Source organism: Epinephelus moara, chromosome 21 (genome assembly GCF_006386435.1).
Source record: "Epinephelus moara isolate mb chromosome 21, YSFRI_EMoa_1.0, whole genome shotgun sequence".
NCBI lineage: Eukaryota > Metazoa > Chordata > Actinopteri > Perciformes > Serranidae > Epinephelus > Epinephelus moara.
The window spans coordinates 34,407,834-34,433,504 of NC_065526.1; the positions used below are offsets into that span (position 1 = coordinate 34,407,834).

General features: G+C 38.7%; 1 protein-coding gene across 3 annotated transcripts in view; it reads left to right on the forward strand.

The window, feature by feature from the left end:
• Positions 1–25,671, forward strand: part of brinp2 (bone morphogenetic protein/retinoic acid inducible neural-specific 2) — a 347,460-nt gene that overhangs the window by 197,322 nt on the left and 124,467 nt on the right. For all 3 annotated transcript variants that reach the window (XM_050033564.1, XM_050033563.1, XM_050033565.1), the window contains 2 exons: positions 7,569–7,759; positions 12,100–12,281. In XM_050033564.1, coding sequence (XP_049889521.1) covers positions 7,569–7,759; positions 12,100–12,281 — 373 coding nt within the window. The remainder of the gene's footprint in view (positions 1–7,568; positions 7,760–12,099; positions 12,282–25,671) is intronic.

Consider the following 25,671-nt stretch of genomic DNA (forward strand, 5'->3'; position numbering starts at 1 on the left):
TCACTAATTAACAACAAAAGCCAAGGGGATGTCTCTATGAAAACATTAAATGAACAAATTAATCACTGTTTATTCAAGTCATCATTTAACGTGAGTAGAATATTTGGATTGGTTGATATAGTACTTTGCCTATATAATTACTACATTAAGACTGTGTTATCTCTGAATCTGTCATCTCATGAATTCTATAATAATTTTCCATAGAAAGTCTGCACAAAGACAATGGCAAAATATACTTCTAGGCATCGGGCATACGGACACAACAGCGCTTTATCCTGTTCAAACAATACTCCCAACTTGGATTCATTTTTATGAAAAACCCTTTTGATTCTTTTGATCTGAGGACCCTAATGAACTAAAGGAATATGAATAAGTAACAGGGTAATCAAGGACTGCACACATAATTTGAGGTAGCCAAACAACCCTGTTTTATACATCCAAAAAACTTCTATAAAATAATGAACTGCTTGGCAACCAGACCAGGCTTCTTATTGAGACAGGCATTTATTTGTCAAAATGTGTAGCCACAGTGGGCTAGTAGAGGGGACTGGGTGTTTAATTGGGACTAGGCTTTTAATTGAAGTTTTACGGTATTTCCCATCTCTGACTGTAACTGCATAACATATTCCAGTCAACAGCAGTACTGGGTATGGGAGAAAGAGATTGGTGGGAGATTTCTGAGATTTGAGAAAACAACTTGACCGATTTGCATGGAGGGTCTAACAAGATAAACTGTTGAGTTGCATTATGGGAAGTGTAGGATACTGAGTTTTTGGCCTTTATTGTTCTCGGTGTCACTACTAAGCCTTACTACTTCATGTAAGTGCAATACTATATGGCTGGATTAACCCTTTAATATCAAATGAGGATTATTAGGTTGCTATAACTTTCTTTTAAATTTAATGCCATTCAACATGACAACATTTTCTCACTGACATGGTCTCAGAGAAAAATGAAAAGCATACATTTCAGAAAGGTATTTCTTGCAGAGTCATTTCATTAGAATCCAATATCATAAATAGATTATATAATCATTGTACTGTTATTGTTTTCTATGTGGATGGGGGCAGATGGATTTACAGTAGCAGCATGAACAGAGAGCACGAAGCTGTGCTGCGCTTAGGCGGTGAAAAGTGAGAGAAGATAAAGTTATCTGCCTGGATAGCATAAGCTTCTTGGATTGACTGTAATAAAAGGGTGTACTGAACAGGCAGGTAGAAGAAAAGTGCATTAAACTGTAGATGAAAAACAGCACAGTTATTACTCATATGGCAGGAGTGGGTGTTTAGAAGTTATTCATGAGACAGTGATTGCAGTCTTCTCCCCTGCCTTCGACATGAGTGAGTCATATAAAAGCAGCCCTGATAAAGAGCATCTAAAAAGAACAATGAAGAGGATGTTTGTAATGGAGTGTATTACTGTATTATTATTTTATTAGAAATATTTTTTTCTAAGTCATTTGTTTATTTATGTTGACACTGTCAGTCATCAGTGTTAAACACACGTTATGTTACAGCAGCTCACCTTTTTGTTCTGTTATTATTATTTTATGAACACATTACATTAACATTGGACAGATAGACAGTTCTGTTTGGAATATGGTGATGCATAATAATGTACAGTACAACTCAGTATGACTTTTGATCACAAGACAAAAGAGACAGAACATTTGCATTTTAAAAGAAAGCACATTGTTTAAGTGACTGTAATTATGTCAAAAGCTGTACTCCATTCGCCAAACGTCCCTGCACTTACCATGTTATTTTCATCATTTGTACAGAAATGATTGCTTTTGTTATGAGCAGGAAATGGTAATTTTTTTCTTAGCAAAGGAAATTTTGATAATAATAATAATAATGCTTGTTTAATGTTTACTTCTCATTCCGAAATCACACCTGGGGGGTGGGATGGGGGGTGTTGTGCTGGTGTTAGGATATTATTTTAGGCAGATGTGAGAAATACGATCCAGGAAGTGCAGTTTGAGAAACAGATCCATGAGTGTGAAGGCTTATCAAACAGCAAAATACTGCACAGCAGTTTATAATGCTCTGAGGCAGGGTTTTATCACAAAGTTATCACAAAGTCAATCATTTTATCGTCCGTCACAGTGATGACCAGGTAAACAATAGAATTAAGCCATTCATGTTACAAAGTAATCTAGGAATGTGCACTTGCACACACAGAAGTGTGTGTGTGATACTTTTTATTGTTCTGTTTTTGTAAGACAAAATGAAACATGGGTCAGTAGCAAGATTTTTTACAAAGGAAAATAAAAGACATGAAATGCTCATACTACGCCTAAAGGGAAAAAAATAGTTTTAAGTTTTGACATACAAATCATTTGTATGTCAAAATGGGCAGTTAAATGAATGTTAAGATCAATATGAAATAAATAAAAACAACAAACAGCAGTAGTGATAACATTCATTCATCCAATTCAATTGTATTTATGTAACCCAATATCACAAATCACAATTTGCCTCAGAGGGCTTTACAGCATACGACACCCTCACAAACTCCCCAAAAACTCTTTAACGGGGGAAAAGTATAAAAAACCTCAGGAAGAGCAACTGAGGAGGGATCCCTCTTCCAGGATGGGTTGACAAGCAATAGATGTTGTGTGTGTATTTATGATGGTGGGATGTTGTCATTTTCTAATCATTCTGCCAAAGGATTCCATATTTTGCTGAATTGTTTTGCAGTAGTTATTATGTATTTCCATCAGTGATCATCCTTCCCAAAAATGTCCACTTTCAATTTGTTCACAACATCTGTAAGGTAGTCACATTCAAATGAATACATGCAGGCATGAATATACAACAAGGGCAAAACAATTATAATTTTATAAAAACAAACAAACAAAAAAAAAACCTAAATGCTGTTAGTGGACCTCAGAACCTGGGTCTCTGTTCATTTTAAAATTGTTTGTAAGATTTTATTGATTACTTTTAAAGCTTGTATTTTTTTACAAACTTGACATGTTTGCCAGTCACTTGTGATCCATTCAGAATGACCTACTTTTGGACCACGACCCACCAGTTGGGAGCCACTGGCCTAAAGCTACATAGCAGAAATGTTGACACTATATGAGCCAGTGTGCAGCCTCAGATCCTCGGTTGGGGCCCTTCTGGCTGTTCCAAAGTCTAGGCTTAAATCTAAAGGTGACCGTCCTTTTGCCATCAGGGCCCCTCGGCTTTGGAACGACCTGCCTGAGGAGATAAGGCTCACAGAATCAGTGACTTCTTTTAAATCACTTCCACTAAAACCCATCTTTAGAGACCTGCTTTTGGGTGATGTTTCTGGTCTTTTTACTTGTATTTATTTATATTAACATTTTGCATTTTTGTCCTCTTGTTTTACCTTTATCTACACTCTGCCTTGTCTCACTTGTGCATGGTAGGACTGTTTGGCTCTCTGTTGTTATATTGCCCTCTGAGTATCTCGTTTCTGCTTTTGCTTTACTTATTTAACCACTTTGTAAACTCTGTTTTCAAAGGTACTATAAGTTATTATTAGTAGTATTATTACAACTGCTAGACTTTCATGGCCTGTGTGTATTTCAATTTTATTTTTATTTTACAGCTTTTCAGATTTCAGAAGACACAGAAACTGTATGATCATCCAATGATATATAATCCAGCAGAACATAAAACATTTTATAGCATTTCCACCTAGACCGTTACAACATTAAAATACTGCTTATGTGGTAGTGCCTTATATGCTGTTATAACAATAACAGTCCAATAAGGTAATTAATGAGAATTCTGCTATTTTCCTCAAGACGAGGCCCACTTTAGCCATTAATACTGTAAGTATAGTTTGCTGTTAATATATATATATAAATATATATATACATATATATATTTATATATATATATAAATATATATATACATATATATATTTATATATATATATATATATATATGTATATGTGTGTGTATATATATATATACACATAATATATATTTTATGTTTTTTCCCAGTAAAATGTTGAATGCAGGACTTACAGTTACAGAATGTATTAACATAGCAGTATTACCACTTTTAAATCTTAGTACTCCTTCCTTCGAGATTACATGAATAAACTAATGGCCACATGCTGTAGAAGAGAAAACAGACAGGCGTTGAGAAAGCAAAGGTTACTCCAGCTCCTCTTGTGTCGTCAGTCTAATTATCTTTTTACACATTTTGCTTGCAGCTCCAAACCCTGCCCTCAGACTCACTTTCCCTCAGTTGCCCTGCTGTCATGAAAAAACAATGCGGCCAGAGTTAATGATAGCTTGTACAAATTGCACTGTGACTGTGGCCAGGCTACAGACATTAATTGGTGCATTATGTGAGAATGAACCTCCTAATGAAGCACTAGTTTGACCATATGCTCCCGGGGCCATTCCTTCTGAGGAAAGCTTTGTCATGGTTTGTGCTAAATGGTTACAAATCTGAGCTTCCCTTTGAAGACGAATATGCAACACAGCAACTACAAACTAATTACAGCCCATTGCTGTCTTTACAGTGGTGCCATCTGTATGACCCTATGTATATCTATTGTGTATTATTAAGGGACTTGGCCCATTGTGTGCATCCTAGTGTTGTCGTAATGCTGTCAACAGCATAATTACAGTATCGTGTTGTCGGTAATAGTAAACTATTGACCGCGGAAGGCCGTGTAAGAGCAGCCAGTGAGAAACTGAGACAATGATACAGTATATGCACCTCCCCGTGTGTATGTTCCTGCGTGTGCGTGTGAGGAAGTACTCATGGGAAAACACTGTGTCACTGCTGGTGTTTTGTTCAGAGAGAACGCATACATAATGTGCTAATATTCAACGCCTCTTGTTTTGCCAGTAAATTTATGCAGATGAGGTGGATCTGTACTTTTCTGCCGGTATTTGCATAATCTTCACATACCTTGGGGTTCCGCTGTGGCAGGAGTGAAGTGATGAAATTATTATCAGCTACTTGAAATGGATGAATTTTCCATCTCTCTTTTTGTCACTGTGTTCTGTTGACCAGCTGAATTAAAATTAGGTCTACTGCACATGAGACATTGACTACTAGAACATGTTTACACCCAATGTCAGCTGGGATAGGCCCCAGCCCCCCGCGACCCCTAACAGGATAAACAGTTACGAAAAATGAATGAATGAATAATATTATTTAATAACAATTATGGCAGCATTTTAAAGTGTTGTACTTTTCCCTTTCCAAGTCTTGTAGCCCTTTCTCTCTCTAATTCTGTGTTTATTCAAATACCATGTGTGTGTGTTCATTATGGTTAACCCCTTCAACATTGGGGTTGGACCAATACATAGCTTTTTGGTGAAAACCATGTGATGCATTTTTCTTTTGTTTTTGCATACTATATTGAGCAATTGATCAACATTGTGTTGCCTGTCTCATACCCGAGGCAGCATAACAAACTGTAAACATAACACTGACATATTTGACAAGTGTGTTGGCAAACAGCCTATTTACACATCGTGCACGCATTGTGCAGCAAACATAGAGCAACATTATCATTTCTTCCACTTGTCTTTGATTGCTATTTTAATCTCCACCACCCACTCCTGAGAAAAATATTCGTCATTTTAGCACTATGTGCCCCTTTATGTTAGTTAGCTATTTGCCAACTTTGTCTTTCTGTCGTTTGGTATAGGCCATATGTAGTGTGGAGTGCATTTGCAAGAGCTTTTACTGCTGAAAATGGCTTTCTGCTGCCACTTGAAACAGTTGAAGAGACCTGTAATAACTGGATCAAAATAGTACAGTTGCAGGCTGAGAACCAAAACGAGCTGAAAGACATTAAAATGCTCTGTAGAGCTGAGGGGAAATGCAGTGGGTGGTAATTCTTTGTGGGTTTGTTGGTACAAGCGACACCTTCACAAAACGCATAGTAATACGCCATTTTTTTTAATATATATATATATATATATATATATATATATATAAATGTGGTTACGTGCAGTTTTTAAAAGCTTTTAGCTTGAATTTAGTCTAATGCGGCATTTTGATTATCATGTTTGATAGCACTGAGTAATTTATTCATCAGTTCATTCATTCATTATCCCAAACCACTCATCTGATTCAGGGTCATGGGGGTTTGGAACCTATCCTAGCTGACATTGAGCGAGAGGTGGGCTACACCCTGGACAGGAGTTGACTCATTTAAAAGGTCCTAAATATTAGTAGCAGGCATATCACCGGCATAAGGAAGGAATCAAATCTAAACTTGAGTGCTTATGTAAGTCCCACTGGCAACAGCTAAACATCAATTAATCATTACTGCATTAGTTTTTTCAAAGGCATTGAAATAAATGTGAACAAACAAGACCGCCTCTGAGAACACTAACAGCCTCTACAGGCCTTTACGTTCCATTTATATCTGAGCAACTGGGCCAGATTTGGTGGGAAAAAGTATTGGATTGTTTTCCAGTGCAAAAGGGGAGGAGGGCGCTGTATTTACAGCACAAACGGAGCCAAGGCTTTGACTCTTTATTGTAAAAGCATAAAGAGGCAACACTGATGCCATTTAGTTTGAGCCACTTCATAAGCTGGATATCTCGTTAGTTAGCTGGTAGTCCATGTATTCCATCTAGACAAGTCATTCATGTGTTAATGTGTAGTTGTTAGCTACCTAGCTAAACTGCTTAATTGTAAAAGTTATTCTTCTAATCTTTATAAACAGATATCTGCATAATGAATGCAGAGTCTATAGGCAATGGGACAAGATTTTGGTATCCAAGGTATTCTCCGTTCTTTTTGTAGTCTAATTGTAGCCCAAGTAGTATTCACTATGTTTGGCTTTAGTTGCTGTGTAGAGAACAATAGAGGCAGAACACATTGACTGAAATGCAATTCTGAAACCCATCGGCTAACATCTGATGACGATTTAGCTTGTCATTGGCTTTTTTCTTATTTATCTGCATTCATATGCAAATATCTGTTTATAGAGATTAGCCAAAATGCTGTCTGGATCTGTCTCAAGTTGCTAATCAAATTGTGAACAATGACCAGTGCACAAAAGAGGAAGTCTTGGCCCGCATATCCACTGGCTACACCAGAACCCCCAAAAGTATTGGCTGCTCCCTGATGGGTAGCTGATGGGTTCCGACATTGTTCTTTTCCAGATGTTTTTGGAAGTTACCTCATAGGCTCCAGGTGCATTACCAACCCCCGCTGGGCTTGAGTTGGGTCACCCCAAATTTGCATGTAAAACCAAGACAGATTGCGGCAAACAGAGACGCATATGTGTGGCTAAGAGGGAACAAAAGTGTATTTAATTGTTTCTGGATGGGAAACGAATGAATGGCCAGATTAATTTCATTACAAAAATCAACTGGGTATATGGGAAATATGGTCATACATTCGTGACAATTTGAATCACTATCACCTGGATTGTAATGCAGGCTATATGTAGCACCTATACCTCATTTCCATACCATCTTACTGAACAACCTTTTCAGTCTCCTTTGAGTGTGAATGTGTCTGTATGCGATGTTAAGCTCTCCCTCTTAAATGAGATTTGAACTAAGTGTGTATTCACCTTTTAATGTATTCATAATTTCAGGGAGTTCAGTCACTGGAAGGTGAACAGCCTGGCAACAGAGAAGAGAGATTTCCTCAAAGCTCCATTGCCCTTAGCGCCAGAGTTCCTTCGCAACCTGCGGTTACTGGGGCGACGGCCAACCCTGCAGCAAATCAACGAAAACCTCATCAAGAAGTACGGGACCCACTTCCTAGTCTCCGCTACCCTGGGAGGTAAGGAAGGACTGCAGGTGACACACTCGCCTTTATTCTCGGGTTAGGAGATGTGAGGATACACCAAAAATAGAGGAGCAACTTATTTTCGGTCTCAGAGGAGTTATATCCTATGTTAGTAGAGGATCTATGTACCTGCTGTTTTTTAATGAAAAAAGTCAGGCAATAGCGACAGTATAACACCTTGCACCTGCAGCATTCAGCCAAGGTTGTTTTCCTCAGTAATTTTCCACTCATCCTTCCCTCTGATGAACATTGCGTGCAGCTACAAGAGCCTTACAAAGCAGAAGAGGGATTGAATTGACCCGTTTCTCAGCGTATGTCTGTTTTTATTGGATTTCTTTTTACCCTCGATAGCCGAGGAGAGAAGTAACTCACAAAGCAGAATCGCCAGCGGTATCGATCGCGCGCCTCACAAAACAGGGCTGAGACCTGTGTTACGTTCAAAGTGACGACCTCATGATATTGATACACTGCTGATCCTGGTCTCCTCGTAGCAGCCCAGATATATGAGTATATTTTTTACAGTTGGCTGTTTTTTATAAAGGGACTTGAGGAAAATTGATAGTGAGTATAAACATCTTAGCGTCTAAGCATTCATTGCATCATAGATTTACAAGACCAGGGTACTTCAGGCAACCCCTATAATAAACAGTGAATGTATAAGATCATAGGGGATACTTACTCACATATAAGAGATATCATTTGAAGCCTGTGTTACCCATACATCTTCTAAACCAGGGCCACATTGGCTACAGCCCTTTACCACACTGACTACATACAGTAGAAGACCTGCGCTCACACATTCTCCCAACAATCCCTGTGATATTTTAGTGACATGTTAGGTTTGCCTCCCCAGCCACCAAACTTTAGTGCCACTTATCGCTGGATGTATGCACTGGAGCATCAGCGTGGGAGACAGAGCAGAGATGAATGCAGTGGCAGACTGATAGTTAGACTCTATATGTAATTAACAGCCTCAACTAAATGGGCTGAGCCAGTCTGCATACTGATTAGACTGTGTCTGAGCAAATGCACACATCCCCAATCTCATTTTTCTTTCTCTTTTGTTCTCCTGTTTCCATCACAATCTTGCCTGTTTTTTATAGCCGTCTCACCCGCCATGGTTACATTGAGCTGTGAAGTTTATTTTGCTGGTTTGAAGTGAATAAATTGACTTGAGGACTGGAAAAAAAATACTGTTGGTAATTTTGGGAAGCAATGAAACATGCTTAGTAATAATAACTGATATTTAGAATAATTATTTTTGTCATTGGTCATTTTGTCATCATTTAGCTAGTTTTACTTCTCTCAGCCTTTTTTTTTTTTTTTTTTTGAGGCGGTGCTCTCAAGTCGCTTTCTCTTTCTTTTATTCACTAGACTGCTCCCCGTAACACAGACAATCTATACTAAGCAGTGAATTCAGATTCTGGACACATGGATTTCAAGGCTTTGCAATTTTGAAAATAGATGAATTAACATGGGTCATTGAAAGTGGTTAAATGTATATATTATTTGCAAGGCTAGAAATTGATTTTAAATTTAAAAAAAAAATAAAATTTTTTTTACTTAAAGTTAGTAAATAGGCTACGTTCCACTGTCTGCATGTCTCCTGCAGTGTTGTCATTAGTTAGCTTTCCATTCGTTTGTAATGCAAATTTTGACCAAATACTCAGAAAATCGGCAAAAGAAAATGCAAATTTACGACAGTTATTTAAATGCTCAGAGTTGATTCATTGAGATAAGCAGTAGGTGGCGCTGCAGAAGAGGAAGTCAAACCTCAAACGAAGGAATCATAGCAGATGTATCATAGCAGACAATGGAAATAGGAAGATTTGAACGTTTAATATTAAAGCTATGTGCTCTTGGAAGAGTTCTTGTAACAGCCCTGTGTGTATAGAGTGTTAAAAGCCATCCAGGGACAAAAGAAGAGAGCTTGCAGTGGCCTGTGCAATGACGATAGATCATGACTGTAGGCATACATCATAACTTATTCAGTAAATCTGTTTCAATTGCATGTAGTTGAATTTACCTTTTAACGAATCACAAATTTTTCTACCTCCCTCAAGCAAAACTAAACATTTTTTCTATTAATTTTTTAGCATTTTCACTCAGGTTTTTATTTGAATGCACAAATTCAAACAATGCCATGTCAGGTCCTTAAAGTGGAGGAAACTGCAAGTCCTTGAAAAGTCAGTGAATATGATGCTTAAGCAGGTGTGGGAGCCTTACTTAAAGTCTTGGTTTCTCTTGTCTCGCAATGATATAACATTCATCGATAATGGTGTGCTTTGCCTGATAAGCAAGACACTTTGAGGGTGGCAATTTGCAAACGCATAGTACTTGGTGTATAGGTGCAGTCAATAAAAAGACTTAACAACATCAAATAACCTCCTCCACCCCTGCTTTTTTAGGTTTTGAGAAATGTCCAGCTAACTACCTGTTAGCTAACTGATACAGTTATATATGAATATTTTCTCCAGACTAAGGTGAGGTTGTGGCAATGTCAAAGCTTGTTTACTATTACCGATGCCTCACATTCTGTATACTTAATTCCTGTCTACATTGACAAAGAGCTAACATAGACTCACTGTTTTTCGGACATCAGGATATTCCAGACACTTGACCATTTGACTTCTATTCATAAAATGAATACAAAAACGAATACGAATAACACAAATCATATATTTCTGTGTCATCATTTTTTCTCCTTTTTTATCTTTTAACCATCCAAGAAGCATCTACTTCGTTCATTCGAGAGAAATCAGGGTGAGTTTCCAATGTGTGCCTGCAGCTGCACCAATATGGCAAAGGGTAGAACTCTTTGGGGAGGGGAGAGTCTTTGCCGGCAAAATACTATTTTCAGGGTGATTTTATTCTTGATGAAGCTCAATAAATATAAAGATAAAATCTTAAATGGTCAAACAGTGTTTGAGGTCTTACCTTTTTTAACATTGGTGTACCCTAAATTATGAACTTTACAAGTTTCGAGGTAACGATACTCTGTCAGACATGACAGATCGCTGTCAAAAAATGGAGAGTAACCAGCTTAAGTCTTTTTAAAAAACAATTATACTCTGTTCAATGATATTTGATAAGAAAAATATAATATTTTTACACCATAAAAAGTAACAGTAACAGCACCTGTTCAGAATATGGCGATTGTTCACTGTAGTCCAGACATCATGTCTTTGGGTAGTTTTTCATGATCTCTCTTGAATAATTGGTTGAAAAAGTGCCAGTCTAAGTTGTTTTGACTCGTAAGACCCTCCTCCAGAGACAAGGTGAGCAATAAAGCTTGTGTGTGCATGTATTAAGGCAGCAAAGCGAACATATCGCAGAAAGTATCTGAAATAACGCGAGTCTACGTCAGCAGGACAATGCACAATGAGAGCACTACTGGATGTTTGGAAAACATTACAGAATGTGACACTTTTGTGAGCTGACATTTGCTATGTTTAATTAGCATTAATGTAGAAAAAGCTTCTGCTAGTTTCTCTAAAATAAAATAAAAATAAAATAAAAAGAATTATATATATATACATATATATGCTATATGAAACAGCTACTTTAAAATGCTAGCTTCTTGCCAGACTTTTCAGTGTAATTTTCAATGTAACTTCAAATGCTGCTGAGAAACTAGACCAAGTGATGAGTTCATGTTGGATAATTCAGGGGGTTGGCGTTTGGAGTATTTCCAGTAAATACTCCAGAGGCAGCTTTGGCTTTTAGAAAGTTCTAAATGTTAGTAGCTATTTGGGTAGCCTAATGGAGGAGTGACTGGCATTGATCAGCAATGCTTGGAAACGCAGGCATTGTCGCCTTTAAAATCAGTATCTTTGTTTTCATTACTTGATATCACAAGGAAGATGATAAAAATGGCCACAGCCCTCTTGTAAATTCTCCTTGTTATCCTCAAACATGTTATAAACACCATCAGAGGACACAGAAACATGCAACCTACTGTAGCATGGCTTTGTTAATGCTTCTGTAATTGTCTGATCAAAGTGAGTGACACAAAAGCAAATGATACATTATCTGCATCACAGCAGACAAACCACAAAACCACAGTGAGACAGTTTAGGCCTGCCAAAGAAATGTCAGATTCAGAAGCAGAATATCACTTCAGTTCTCTCCAAGAAAAAATATCTGCCTGCTGTTCTGGCATGGTGAACCGTTACAATGGAAGTGACCCTTTTATTAATTTCCCCTTGAGCACTTTAAAGAGACGATTCAATATTTCATTCAAGAATATTTTAACAAAGATGTATTTTTTTCAATAAGGTAATGTAGGTGACATAAAAACTAACTGAATTTATTGATTGATTATTGACTTGCAGGAGAGGAGTCTTTGACCATTTTCCTGGACAAGCAGAAGCTGAATAAGAAGTCAGAGGGTAACAGCAACAGCTCAGTGGTGTCTCTGGAGCTGCTCCATCAGCTGGCCGCTTCCTACTTCACAGATCGAGAGAGCACCCTAAGGCGACTGCACCACCTCCAGATTGCCACCTCTGCTATCAAGGTACTGTACCCATGCGTCCAGCGAGTGATTAAGCCTATTTGCAGCACATATCCATACACGTGTTCTTGACTTTCTAGCAGTGCTGGAGAATGTCTACTTCAACATATAGCACCTGTGCAAATACACTGTTTATTTGCTTTATGTAGACTTGTGTTTGCAGTTCCCCGGGTCTACAAACAACCACCCATCAAGGTAGACACGCAAACATTAACGCTCCTATAAAACTGTCCCTTTTGGATATATGACTCGGTGCTGCACCTATAACAAATAGCCCTGCTTGCTCTCAATGTATGCACACAAACAATCTTTTTTAAAGATTATTTTCAAGGTGCATCATTGCTCAAAGACTGGGGGAGAGACGAGAGAGCACTCGCGAGGACATTTTTTAAAAATGGCAGCCTGGATTAAAAGCACAGTGTATGCACTGCAGCCCACAGAGGCACTAAAGCAAGGCAAATGTCAAGTTTCTTTAAAGTCCCAGTGGGAAAAGTGTATTTATGCATACTGTTCTCTACTGTATGCCATCTGGACTGGGTTACAGGTCCTGTGTGTGCTCTCCTGTAGGTGTGTGTGTGTGTACTTGTATCACATGAGGGTAAAAACAACCAGTAATTATCATCTGTAAAGAGCTGTTTGATTCTGGCACGAAGTGGTTCTGACTCTAGAATTTGAAGTGGTTTAACACCTTTTTTTTTTTAGCACGCGAGTCAGTTTTTTGGTTCATTTATTTCTCTGCGCACTCAACACTCGACTTGCCTTGACATGGCCAATCGTCATTTACCCAAAATCTACCACCAGGCTTCAGCTCTTTTCATCATTAATTGCGAAGAGGAATAGTTTTGTTGAGAAACCACTCAAAGAACACAGAAAAATAAATCCTATTATTTCCTGTGCCTGGTTTCACCTTGTTAAAATCCTTCTTTTTTTCCCCCCTCCTGATGACTGGAAGCAAAGCATAACCAAGCAAAACATTTTTCACATCGGAACAGATCTGTTGGCTCTCATACAATGACAGCAGGTGTGTGGGTGGGTGGACTGTGCCTTCATGCTTCAACTTAAATAGCAAATATGATTGAAATGAGTAATTGCTAGGTGCCAACTTTGTGTGTACCTTGAATAAGATGGCTCATTTCCAAGTACCGTTGCTGAAAACACTGCATGCGGCACAGTGTGCAGAGGTGAGATTGACCATTTTTGTTGCCAAGAGTCACTTTAAAAAGGGACACTGAAGCACTTGATTGCTTGAAAATGTATTTTCCCATAAAAGCCTTGAATGATTCTACATGAGAAACGGAGAGCACAAAGGCTACTTGGACTCAGCGCGTATTGCTTTTACCTGGAGAGAAAAGTTTGATTAATATAAGAACATAAAATTGAAATTTAATGACTGAAAATAAAAATAAAAAAGGTTTGGAGTACATTTTCATAACATGGTAGCTATAGGGTATGTGAGAGAAAACAGTGTTTAGACAAACTTAACTGCAGTGCTGTACGCAGTCCATAAAGAAATATAGAAAAAACAGATGCATACTCAGAGTAATAGAGTTTTTATATTTATTGACAAGCTTTATCTCACTAAACCACTACTTTGATATGTAGGCAAAAGTGGCAAACAAGAATTTCCTTGCTTACTGAAGTATGAATGCTGCATCTCATAACAGCCACAGCATAAGGCCACAGAAACACATTATCTGCTAAGCCTGAATTAATTACGATGTGAAATCTTACTCAGTTTGATCAATTTGTGTCTGTGGGGAGAAGCTAATGAGTGACTGTTGCACTGAAACAATCCCTTATCGTTTGCAAAGAAGGCGACGATTGTAAATAAGTAAATGGCAACCATTAAGATCTGTTTTCCGCATCAGTGAGTCTGTTTTCAATCCATCCAGTGATATTTTGTGAGATACACTTTGTACTAATTCAGCTGCACACTGCCGCTCATGCCTATTTAACAGCATGCCCTCAGTCAGTTTCTCACAATTTGTCAGATACTGTAGTTTGGTCTGAGTAATGCAGAACTATGTATGATGTTGATGGGATTTAAGTAGAATTCAAAAGTTGCAAAACATGCAGTATGGCAAGTGACATTTAACGCAGTGGAAAATTTGGATATCTTTAAAGTAAATGCTTATGATGTTATAATAATAAATCTAGTTAAGTTAGAAATAAACCATTACAAATAGGGCAACTGCCCCAGGGCACCAAAAGTCCCAGGTTTACTGAATGTAAAATGGTTGTAAATAATTCCAATAGTAAAGCTCTAATAGGTAAAGGAGCTGTATGCAACATTCCAGCCTGTTCCCACTCCCAGTGCATCAAATACCGCTTAAAGGGATAGTGCACCCAACATGAAAATTCACCCATTATCTACTCACCCTCTTGCCAATGGAGGCTCAGGTGAAGTTTTAGAGTCCTCACTCTTGAGGAGATCCAAGGGGAGAGGGGGTAGCAACACAACTCCACCTAATGCAGGCTTATGGCGCCACAGATTCAAACGTCCAAAAACACATAATTGAAACCACAAAATATCTCCATACTGCTCGTCCGTAGTGATCCAAGTGTCCTGAAGCCCCGACATAAAAAGTTGTTTGGAAAAACGTCATGTGAACGTGGTGTACAGAAAGGCAGTTAGAGCTACAGGCTACAATGAGGCTAAAAACAGAGTTCCTGATGTCTCATAAAGCACCTTTAAGGTGGATCCAGCATTATTACGCACTTACTTTTACTCTGTCCTCTTATGTTCTATCCACATACTTGTTGTGTCATGATTTGTGCATCTTCAGTGTCCATGTTCAACTTCAACACCCTGACAAATGCTTTCAGGCCAAACACACTGATGTCAGCCATGTAAAATTAAAACCTTTTTATATTACTCAGGACTCAGAGCACCTTGGATCTGTCCTTCTTGTTTACAGCTGTACTCCAGGGTGTGGCAGTACAGTGTGACATCGAAGTTAAGAAGGATATAGTAACCATGACACACACTTCTTCCTACACCTAAGCACACTCATCAGTGATGCTAAACGTGAGAAACTGCTGGAGGCTGGATTAGGCCTACCAACCGATCAAAGCCCCAGACCCCCCGTGGCCCCAGTTTGTCTGTGCGGCAATTACTTTGTGGTAATTTGATTAATTACAATTTTGTTTGCCAATATGCACCACTAGTTTTCTTTTCCTGCAAGGCTTTGCCCTTGTCAAAAGTTAATAAGTTAAATTTAAAGATTAATGGGTAATGCACTGAACAAGTTTTGAAAGTAAAATATCTCAGCCTTCTGTTAGATACCCACTGACAGTTAGAGAAACATGTTACAGTGGTTGCAAAAACAAACTTTCAGAGTCCTTAGAGACAATTTATCATTTCATGCAACAAATGCGTAGTTTGATGCAATCAATTATCGTTTCACACAAGTATTTTGAAGCCCTGAGAGTGAGACGAGGCTGAAATGTGCAACCTAAGGACTTAAACTGGATCATAATTAGGATAATTTAAAACTAAAGTAAACTTTTTCAAAGTTTTTGTGCAGTATTATTGTATTTCTTATGGGCTGTGTGTTTTGTGTGTATTGTGCATTTCAAACCTGTTAAGGGACAGATATTGCAAATTAATTTGGACTTTTAATGCTGTGGTATGTGACATTGATTCATGTTCGTCACTATGCAAATGAACATTTTAATAAAATAAAGCACAAAATAAAGGTGGCTCCTGCATCTTGAAAATTCAGCTTTAATATCATATCATCCAGTAGTCAACTGATAAATTTTCATGGCACTACTGCTGTTCTTGATTTAGTTTCAATTAGTTTTCAAAAAAAAAAAACCCTTCAAGGTCACCCTGCAATATCACCATTTTGGTGTGCCCCTGTCAGGAAGTTGAGAAAAGGACATAATAAAGGAAGAATTGCTCTAAAATGCATGATGGGATATTTCTACAATAGCCATTCTACTTTTTCTCATCTCCGCTGCAGAGTGTGAGTAACACCAGCTGTCAGCAGCAAGGACACACCAATGACTCTTTTAAAGAGTAGAAAGTCATCCTATTTGTCCACCTCATACATTTCTAGCAGTTTTGTGACATTAGTAAAAGTAACATTAAAATGGGGAAAAGCTAGATGCAACAGCATAACATAAGGCAGAGAAACGAAGCTACCCTAGAGGTAGCGTCTGCCTACGAAGAAAGAAACAGAGTTATCACAGCTCAAGCTCAGGAGACTCTGAGAGGAAGAAATCAACTTCAATTGCAATTGAAATGCTGCTGCTGTCAGGTGAAAACATTTCATCCCAACACAGTCTGAAAAAAAAGAAAAATGCATTTTAAGTTTAGCAAGCTGGCATGTACGGTATCCAGCCTGTTTGAGTTTTGTTGTTGTCTACAGTGGTTCCACCGGGGCCAAAGTCAGTGAAACTTAGCCTGCACAAATCAAAAAGGACATTCTGTGCAAACAAACGATGAATGAAAATATAATTATTCCTAACACCTGGACACCATGTGCAGTGACTGAAAGTGCGTGACAGCTAGTTAACAAAAAAGCAGAAAAGTCAAAACCAACATTTAGAAGGAATGGAATGTGATTGAAACATCCAACTTCTGAAACTCAAACTTGATCAGACCAAACCTAAACATTTCCAGGATCACTATCTCTTTATTTAAAACAATAACTGTACTAATTCATCCATCCATCCATTTCCATCCTCTTATTTGGGGTTGGGTCACGGGGAAAGCGATTGTGGGGGTTCCAAGGCATTACCAGGCCAAATGAGATATATAATCTCTCCAGCCTATTCTGGGTCTGTCCTGGGGCCTCCTACCGATCCTGATCAGATGCCCAGACCACTTCAACAGGGCCCTTTCGTCATGAAGGAGCAGCAGGCCCCTAACCCCCTCTCAAAGGCTAAGCCCAGCCACCCTATGGAACTCATTTCAGCTGCTTATCCCCAATCTCATGCTTTTGGTCACTACCCAAATCTCACGACCGTAGGTGAGGGTCAAAACGTAAATGGACCGGTAAATCGAAAACTTTGCCTTCCATCTCAGATCCCTCTTCACCAGGATGGTCCGGTCCCGCAGCCCCCCACATCAGCTGACTCTGCACCAAACCACCTATCCATCTCACGCTCCATTTTACCCTCACTCATGAACAAGACCCCAGGACTTGAACTCTTTTACTTGGGGCAGTAACTCTTTTCCAACCCAGAGGTGGCATTAAACCATCTCCATCCCAGCCTCCAACCTTACAGGATTGCTTCCTTAGTTATTCTTTACTCCCTTTGTCACATGACCATAGCCTTCTGAAATGTACACATTTTGGTGTATTACTTTTCATAGGAAACGTACTAACAGTGGATGAGAACAGCCTGATATTAATGACGAGATGCAAACAATTTACTCCTTATACCAACCATGCTCCGTGCATATAGATTTAGAAATCTGCAACATATGTGTTTATGCTTCTTTTTCATTGGCATATATGATTCAGTAGCACATAAAAAAATCAATAAAATGCACATATGAACCTGTTAACCTGTCCATAATAACAAAAATAAAGCAGCTCCCCTCCTTGGCAGGCAGGTTAATAGTCCTGTTTTTAAGCAACTGCAAACATCTAAAGATTTTGCACATCCGCACACACACACACACACATTTATAAGTGCACACACAACAAACACACAACCACTCCCACTTGGGGAAGAACATCCTTTACATGTTTTTGCTAAATGAGGATCTCTGGTATGCAAGCCACTTGCCGCGCCGTGTTCTGCCAGACCAACTCATCACCCAAGAGGAAGCGACACTGAGTGGGATGTACTTGACCTGTGTCCATGTACGCCTCTGGGCTCCGTGTCGCTGCAGCAATGCGTAGGAGGTGGGAGTGAAATACATTATCTTTATCTCCAGCAATAAAGTGGAGGAACCTCAATCACACATCCAGTTTAAAATACAGTTTTGTGAGAAGAAAAAGAGCCTCTGTAACACCTGTGTTAAATGTGCTGTTTGAAAATGAGAGAGGACGTGGCTCTGTATGGTGCAAAGGAAGGCACAGTATTTTTTACCACAGTGCTGCCGCTTTCAAGAGCCAAAATCAGCAGGGAAACTGCAGTCAGGCACTTTTCTCTTCTATAAAACCTCATCATGTTGTAAAAAACATTTTGTACAAATGAACATGTTTTATCGACCTATATACTATATAGTGATATAAAAGTAAAGTAAAAGCTTTATACTCTTGAAAAATAATTTCAGCACTAAATCTCTACACCTTTGCTGTTACTTTAATCTCCCATAATTCTTTGTGGTGTCAAAATTATATTTGATGATGTCATATAACAGGAGAAATTACATCTGGGTAGTGAATCTAGCAGTTTGTGTTCAGGATGTGATGGAACAAAGTCATGAATTATGCATTGCTAATAACATTCCCTAAAGGATGTGTCATAGTTCTATGTGTTTCCTTATGTCATTTAATTTCATGAAAAGAGCAAAACCAACAATGTGTTCATCTGTCTCTTGATGCTTTATGACTTCCCCACCCTGTCTGTGGCACTTAGTTCCAAGAACAATTCGTCTGTCTGAAGACATATATCTTAAAAATGTGTCACAAATATATAGTTCCATTTTTTAAAAATACGTAATGTCCTTAAACGACTGTAATTTTTTTGCGATAATTACTCAACAGGAGGGCAGGAGTGTATTCGTCAGGGACTATTTTTATGAGAGGATCAATACAAATTTGTGCTAGTGAGTATTTACTGCAGCAATAAAGTGTGAGTGGGAGTGAGTCCAAATAAACTACGATACAGAGGAATGAGAAGTAACAGGCATAGGATGAACACACAATACTAGATACACTCATTGGTGGTTTGGGTCTTTTTTTATGAAGTTGTTTACAGTAAGAAACATACAGACTGACCACTTTATTAGGTACAGCAGTACAATCTATTGAGTTTCATAGAACAGCTCAGACATAAATTCTACCTTTACAAAGTTGTTTGTTGATATTTTTGGATATGTGTTTATTTTATTAGGCTGTGCTGTATGTTTATTACAGAGGTCACAGTTAAAACTGTAGTTTGTAACTTTTTATACAAATACCATTTGTCATGTTCTCTGACACTGTCACTATCCACACAGTAGTACCTGAGATAGATATAGTGTGAAAAATCATGTTCTGCTGCATCTGCATAGTGCTTTGAATAACTTTAGTTACAATCTACTGTATGTGAGCTAAACAGCCAATCAGAGAATATTAGACACACCTATAAAAACAATGAGGTCCTTTACAAGGCCACCACTGACTATGACTTCAGTGCTGAAACATATATTTCGATTTATACCCTATGAAAATGTAAAGCAAAATTAGTATTATATGCTTCATTAATGTCGGCTTGATGGCACAACATTTGTGTTGGATTGAATTAGGTTGTAATACCCACCTTATACTTATTACACTGCTTGTTACATTACTTTTTTCGTTATGTCACAAGCATGGCTGAATTAACCTGTAAGGCAGCCCCGGTGTACAAACCTGCTTTTGGGCCCCTAATGATTTTGTAATGCCTCACAGATGAAAAAAAAAAATGTTGGTTGTGGTGGGGCTTTCGATTTTTAGAAGTAGGAGCCCATTTGAATCTGATTTTTGTAATAATTTTAATAATGCAACCTTTTGATTCATGCAATTAAGAGGACATTGGTGTAAGAATGTAAATAGCCTGGTCTTTAACATGTCTTTAAATCAGTAACTGTAATATGACCGCTGAAATAGGAATACTAACGTATAAAGGACTGTAAAAAAAAAGTTTCTAGAGTTATAAGAAATCACACACCACTGTGGCATGTTTGAACAATGCACATTGTTGAATAAACATGAAAAACAAAATGGCCCAGGTTGAACGATCCACTCAGTGAAGGGCTCTTGGGAGTTTGAACAAAAGTAGAGATGGGGGTGGCAGCTCTCAGGTGGATTATCATTGAAGTTCCTCACATGAGTCACAAACAAGCCCAGCGTGTATTTGGTGTAACACAGCTGAAATCTGTCAGCTCTGATACTATTATGTTTCCTGCAAACAAAGAAAGTCAAATATAAAATGAAGGTTATAAATTATGATAGTAAAAATAAGAATCAACATAAGCACACAGAGATTTAGTAATAACTGAAGAACAGACATGAAAGTCTTGCATAAACATCTACATCTAGCTTCCAACATTAACAGTCTTCATCAAAACTTCATCATCATTGTGTTGTCATGGCAAACTCAGCAGACACCCAGCAGGAAATGGTAACAGCTGGACGCTGTGCTGCTGTAAAGCTGGAGTGCTGGTGTTCAATTATGGACACAACTACTGTGAGCCAAGGTTTTTTTGGCCACACTTTACTGTGATGTGTATTCCTTTGCATTTGTTGCAACTAGTGCAGCGCACATTCAAAGTGTGCCTGTTTGAAAGGGGCCAATTGCTTGGCCCCCAGTGTTGCTGCTTGCAGCTTTCTTGAAAACCCCTCATTCAAACAACTTCCGACTTGACACTGCGCTTTTTTGGTTTCTGAGCCATACATATGCCATGACATAGGTGCATCCCTCAGCAGTGCTAGAGTACATATGCTAACAGCTAGCTATTTGGGGCCTGGCTATTTCCAGGGACCAGTGATGGGAATAACAGCGTTAAATGGCGTTACTAACGGCGCTACTTTTTTCAGTAACGAGTAATCAAAAAAGTTACTGTCTCCCCCGTTATAATGCCGTTACCGTTACTCACAATAAAATGCGCCGTTGCTCGGCTTTACTTGACTTCACTGAAGTGGCTTTCACTCAAGCAAGCTCCTTCTCAGCAGAGCTCTAAAGTTTTTCTTCATTGGTGAGGGCAGGTAGGGGGAAGCATAAATGATGATGATTGGCTTAGGGAGAGTAAAAATTCATCATAAACCAATCAGAGGCAGAGTAGGGCGGGCATTCACAAGCACACAAGCAGGGTTGCAGTGTGGGCTTGTTTTCTTGTAACGTCGCTATCAAATAGTGTTAGTCGCGGGTTGCGGTTCTTTGGACTTGTTTCTAAAGTGGAATTGCATATTTGGACTTGCTCTCTAAACGTCGCCTTTCTCCATATCCGTCTAATAAGTTATTTAAACGCATGATAGTATCTCGGACTTCAGGATGTTTCAACAGCTCCGCCCCTCTCCTCCGCATACAGACAGGTGACGGTCAGTCATTAGGTTCGTTCGAGATGAGCCAGGCCTGCGCAGATTCGATCACCGGCGATCGGCGCACAATGCATGCCGGTTAGTTTTGTGTCCGACTTCATCCCGACTTGCTCTGACATATTACAAAAGTGGACGGCGATAAAACCGCGAGAGCGAGGTGGCCACAGTTTTTAGAGCCAGGCGCTGCAGTTGCTCTCCACCGACTGCACCGCCTGGCTCTCACCTGATCTAACAGCTGATTGGTTCAGATGTGGACTCAACAATAGACGTTTTAGATAAACTACTCATTTTTGTTGAATTGTAGAGATTAAGATTGTATTTGTCTGACCTGAGGGTTTATTCTGTGAACAGAAAACATGTTGTGTGACTGATGGTGAAAACAAACTGATATATGGGTCTGATCACTTTTTTAATGAACTGACATCATTCCAGACAGGATGTAAGTGTGTCTGTGACTTCCTGTACGGACTGAAGGCTGCTGGAAACTGTCGGGAAACTGTCCGACTTCACCGCAGCTTTTTGTCACCGGGGTATTTGAGCATTTTATAAAAAAGAAACGCTAGAGTTACTTTTCCAGGTAATTAGTTACTTTTATAGTGCAGTAACTCAGTTACTAACAGTTACTTTTTGGGGAAAGTAACTAGTAAATATAACTAATTACTTTTTTTAAAATAACGTTCCCAACACTGCCAGGGACCAAAAGCATTCATTCTTAAAGTTACATTGTTAATGCTTGAAATGTTTCAGTAAGCTATGATGTAACATCTTCGGTGTTTCTTTCTTCATCTGTTGTTGAATGCACTGTAGGGAGCAACTAAGAGCACCAGTATCCATTGATGTATAAAGAGAATTGGATACAGCATTGGACGGGCTCCTGTTCATTGTTACGAAAGTTGCTCAGTGGAGCATGAATTCAAAAGTTTAACTTCCTGTGTGTGAAATTACCTCAAGCTTTTGTACCTTGGGGCCTATAGAGCAAGCGCACTAGAAACTTTCGAGCTGGCTAACATAAGGTTTAGCCCTTCGCTAACCTGAATGGTGATAAAATGATCTAATCATGTGTCTCCTGTTGAATTTAGAGATGTAATTGGAACACATGGATCAAATTTTGATCGCGAAACTGAGACATTTCACGGGGGTTGTGATGCTGATGTCTCTTTCCTAATGTAAGTCTGCCGGCCCCATGACATTCCACAATTTGGCCACTTACAGTATCAAAATCAGGTGCTGTTCCTGGGGGGTTGGCTGTACCTAACATGCCATTAGGCAGTGTAATAGTTAAAAGGGGATCCCTGTCAATACACTACACAGTGTGTACAAAATATGTCCTGTAGATCTTGAGCTTGCGCTCAACATTGTACCTCCCTGGGCTCTCAGCAATCACCTGCCACGTGTGAAGTTGAACTGATAAATGGTTGTCAATAAAATCAAGACAGACAGAGTCCTTCCATTTTAGTTTAGTCCATATGGCTTTAACTTTCTTCCTGTCTCCGTATGTTCATGATGTGGAATCATACAAATTCTGAATTAGTGCAAAATTGTCAGTCAAGTTGAAACATTTTCTATATCTTCACTTTGATTTGCAGCATGTAAAGCAAATAGTTGCCTGTTTGCATCCCTTTTAGTTCAGTCCGAACACACTGTTGGGGGCTGAATGTAATTCTAACAGAGAACTGTCTTAGTTCCACAGTCAGTATGAAAACATGAATGAGACGCAACAGTTGAGTTTTTTAAAGCAGAGATTATCTGTGTCCACATCTTTAACAACCCAAAACGGCCTCTCTCCTCTCCACTAATCTCCCTTTGCTTCTCGCCTTTATTTCTCACTAATCTTTAACTACATCTCAGCAACATTGCTCTCTGAGATGTTTGAGAGATGTTTGAGATGTGTATCTTTTGTAGTGCCTTAAAGGCTAACTTCCATTTCTTTTTGATAATAGATGCAATCTTAATGCACGGCAGAGTGTGAAGATGTGAGGAACAAAGCTTTGTAAGGACAGAAAATACTTACAGGCTGCATCATTTGCCAAATTGCGTGATTTAGCTGGAAAATGGCTTTTCCAGAGGCCATATCCATCTTCTAAGGCTAATTGTACTATCTTGAACACTCACTCTGGAAATTAACTATTAGTTTTATCCTTGCTCATTCTGTCTTAATGTTCTTTTTCTCTCTTTTCTTTTGTCTTTATTCCTCATGTTCTTTTTGAACATTTCAGTCTATCCCATGTTTGCTCTTTGTCTCTTCATCTCTGTCTTTATGTTTTTCTCATTATTGTTCCTGCCCTTTCTTTTTTGCTAAATTAGCAGCTCAACAGCAGATCATCCTTCACAACCTGTCAAGTAGGATATTGTTTAAGTATCGTATTTTCCATGATATCCATCTTAAAAGTAGTGCTACAATTAAAATTTAATTTACCTTTCTAGCGAAATGTCAGGGACTTTTCTTCAGCTCAGAGACTTCACAAAGTGAGGGTCGTTTTTCTTTGTTCTCTTTGTACAGAAAGACAGAATGGCAGAGTAAGAGTCTACATGAGGTTGTTGTAAAAAGACAACGTTGTTAAAAAAGTAAAGAAGTGCTCAATTTTTAAGGATATCAAGCAGCTGAAAAGGAGTCCTTTCTTTTCTGTCTGTTCTGCATCTTGAAGTATGTTGTGATATAAGACCTCAAAAAGAACAGTGTCTCATTCTGCTATCTGGAGCAAAGATGGAAAGAATCCTACACTGATACACTCCACGGACCAAATGCCCAGTACTCATACTTTAAGTTTGATTACAGGGTTATTATTATTTTATTTTGCAATGTAAATATCACATACACATTATACCAAATCAAATGATAAGTAAGCATAACACACAGCACGGTGTCCTGACATAGAAAATAATGGATGAGGTGAAGGCAAAGAAGGCACTGACAAAAAGAGAAGTACCCCCTTAAATCACTCTTCATTTTTTAGGATGCTGTGTGTGTGTAGTCAGTGTAGGTCTGTTTCACCAGTTAGCATTGAATAGATGTATGGTTGCTATGGTTACCCGCAGATTGATGTTGCTGACAACTTTTGAACAGTGGTTTTGAAAGAGACTGTCTCCCAAAGAATGACAGCATCAGTTGTTTTAGCAATGCCCCAAAACAACGTACGTTTATGTTTAAGTGACAGTGCTATTTAGTTTCTGTAGTAATTACAATGGGAGAAGAGAAGGAAGTTAGTTGACGTTGTAATAGAGAGACAAAGTCCACAGAGGGAGGAGGACAGTCAACAAAGCCTCAAGACGAGAACATAGGAGACTATTATTCTGATAGAGCTTTTTCACAGCACAAAAGAGTGCTGAGAATGAACCAAAAGAAGAAAAAAAAAAGGTGCAGGCAAGACAGCTAAACGGTGAGCTGAAACTGACTATAATGCTCTGTGAAGACGAGGGGAGCTATAGGTTCAGGTAATAATTCTCTGTAGCTTCATCACATGAAACTCTTTCACATAGTGACCTTGTTCTTTGATAGATTGTAATTATAAAAACATCCATTACAGCCTCTTAAAGAAACATGTTATGTCATAAAACACATTTTCAAACGTAGTTTGCAATGCTTTCGGAAGGTGCAGACAAATGATGTCTTCCTGCTGGTAGGGTAGCTGGATCACTAAATGCTTCTATTTTTTGTTCCAACTCCGTTTTCCTTCCCAGGTCCCACAGGGCATTCTGTTGTGTATCCATGCAGTGCACAGCTGAAACACATTGTAACATGTGGCAAATATTGTGACATGATCGGGAAAAGGTTTAAGCCAAGAAACTACTTGGTTAGGTTTACAAGAAATATCATGGTGTGGGGTTAAATTAAGTTGGGTTGTTATGTAACAATAATGTAGGGCTGTAGTCTCCTGGTCAACTGGTCGATTATTTGGTCAATATGCTCTTGTCCGACCAAATTCTCATTGGTCGAATAATCGCTGTGTTACTTTTATAAGGAGAAAAGTGCTACATCATCAATAGCTTTCCAGGATTAATCCATTATTTCCTGCGGCAGGAGGGACAGGCTTTCAAAACAGCCCCTTTGTTTACACAACGTTGAACTCGCCCACCCTAACGCTCAGCGTTGCGGTGACGCAGACCTCCTGTCTGTTTCATACTGACACCATTTCCCTCAGTGGAAACGAAGCTTCTATTTAGCCTACTTGTATTTCACAGATAAGAAACAATAAATTGTGAAGACA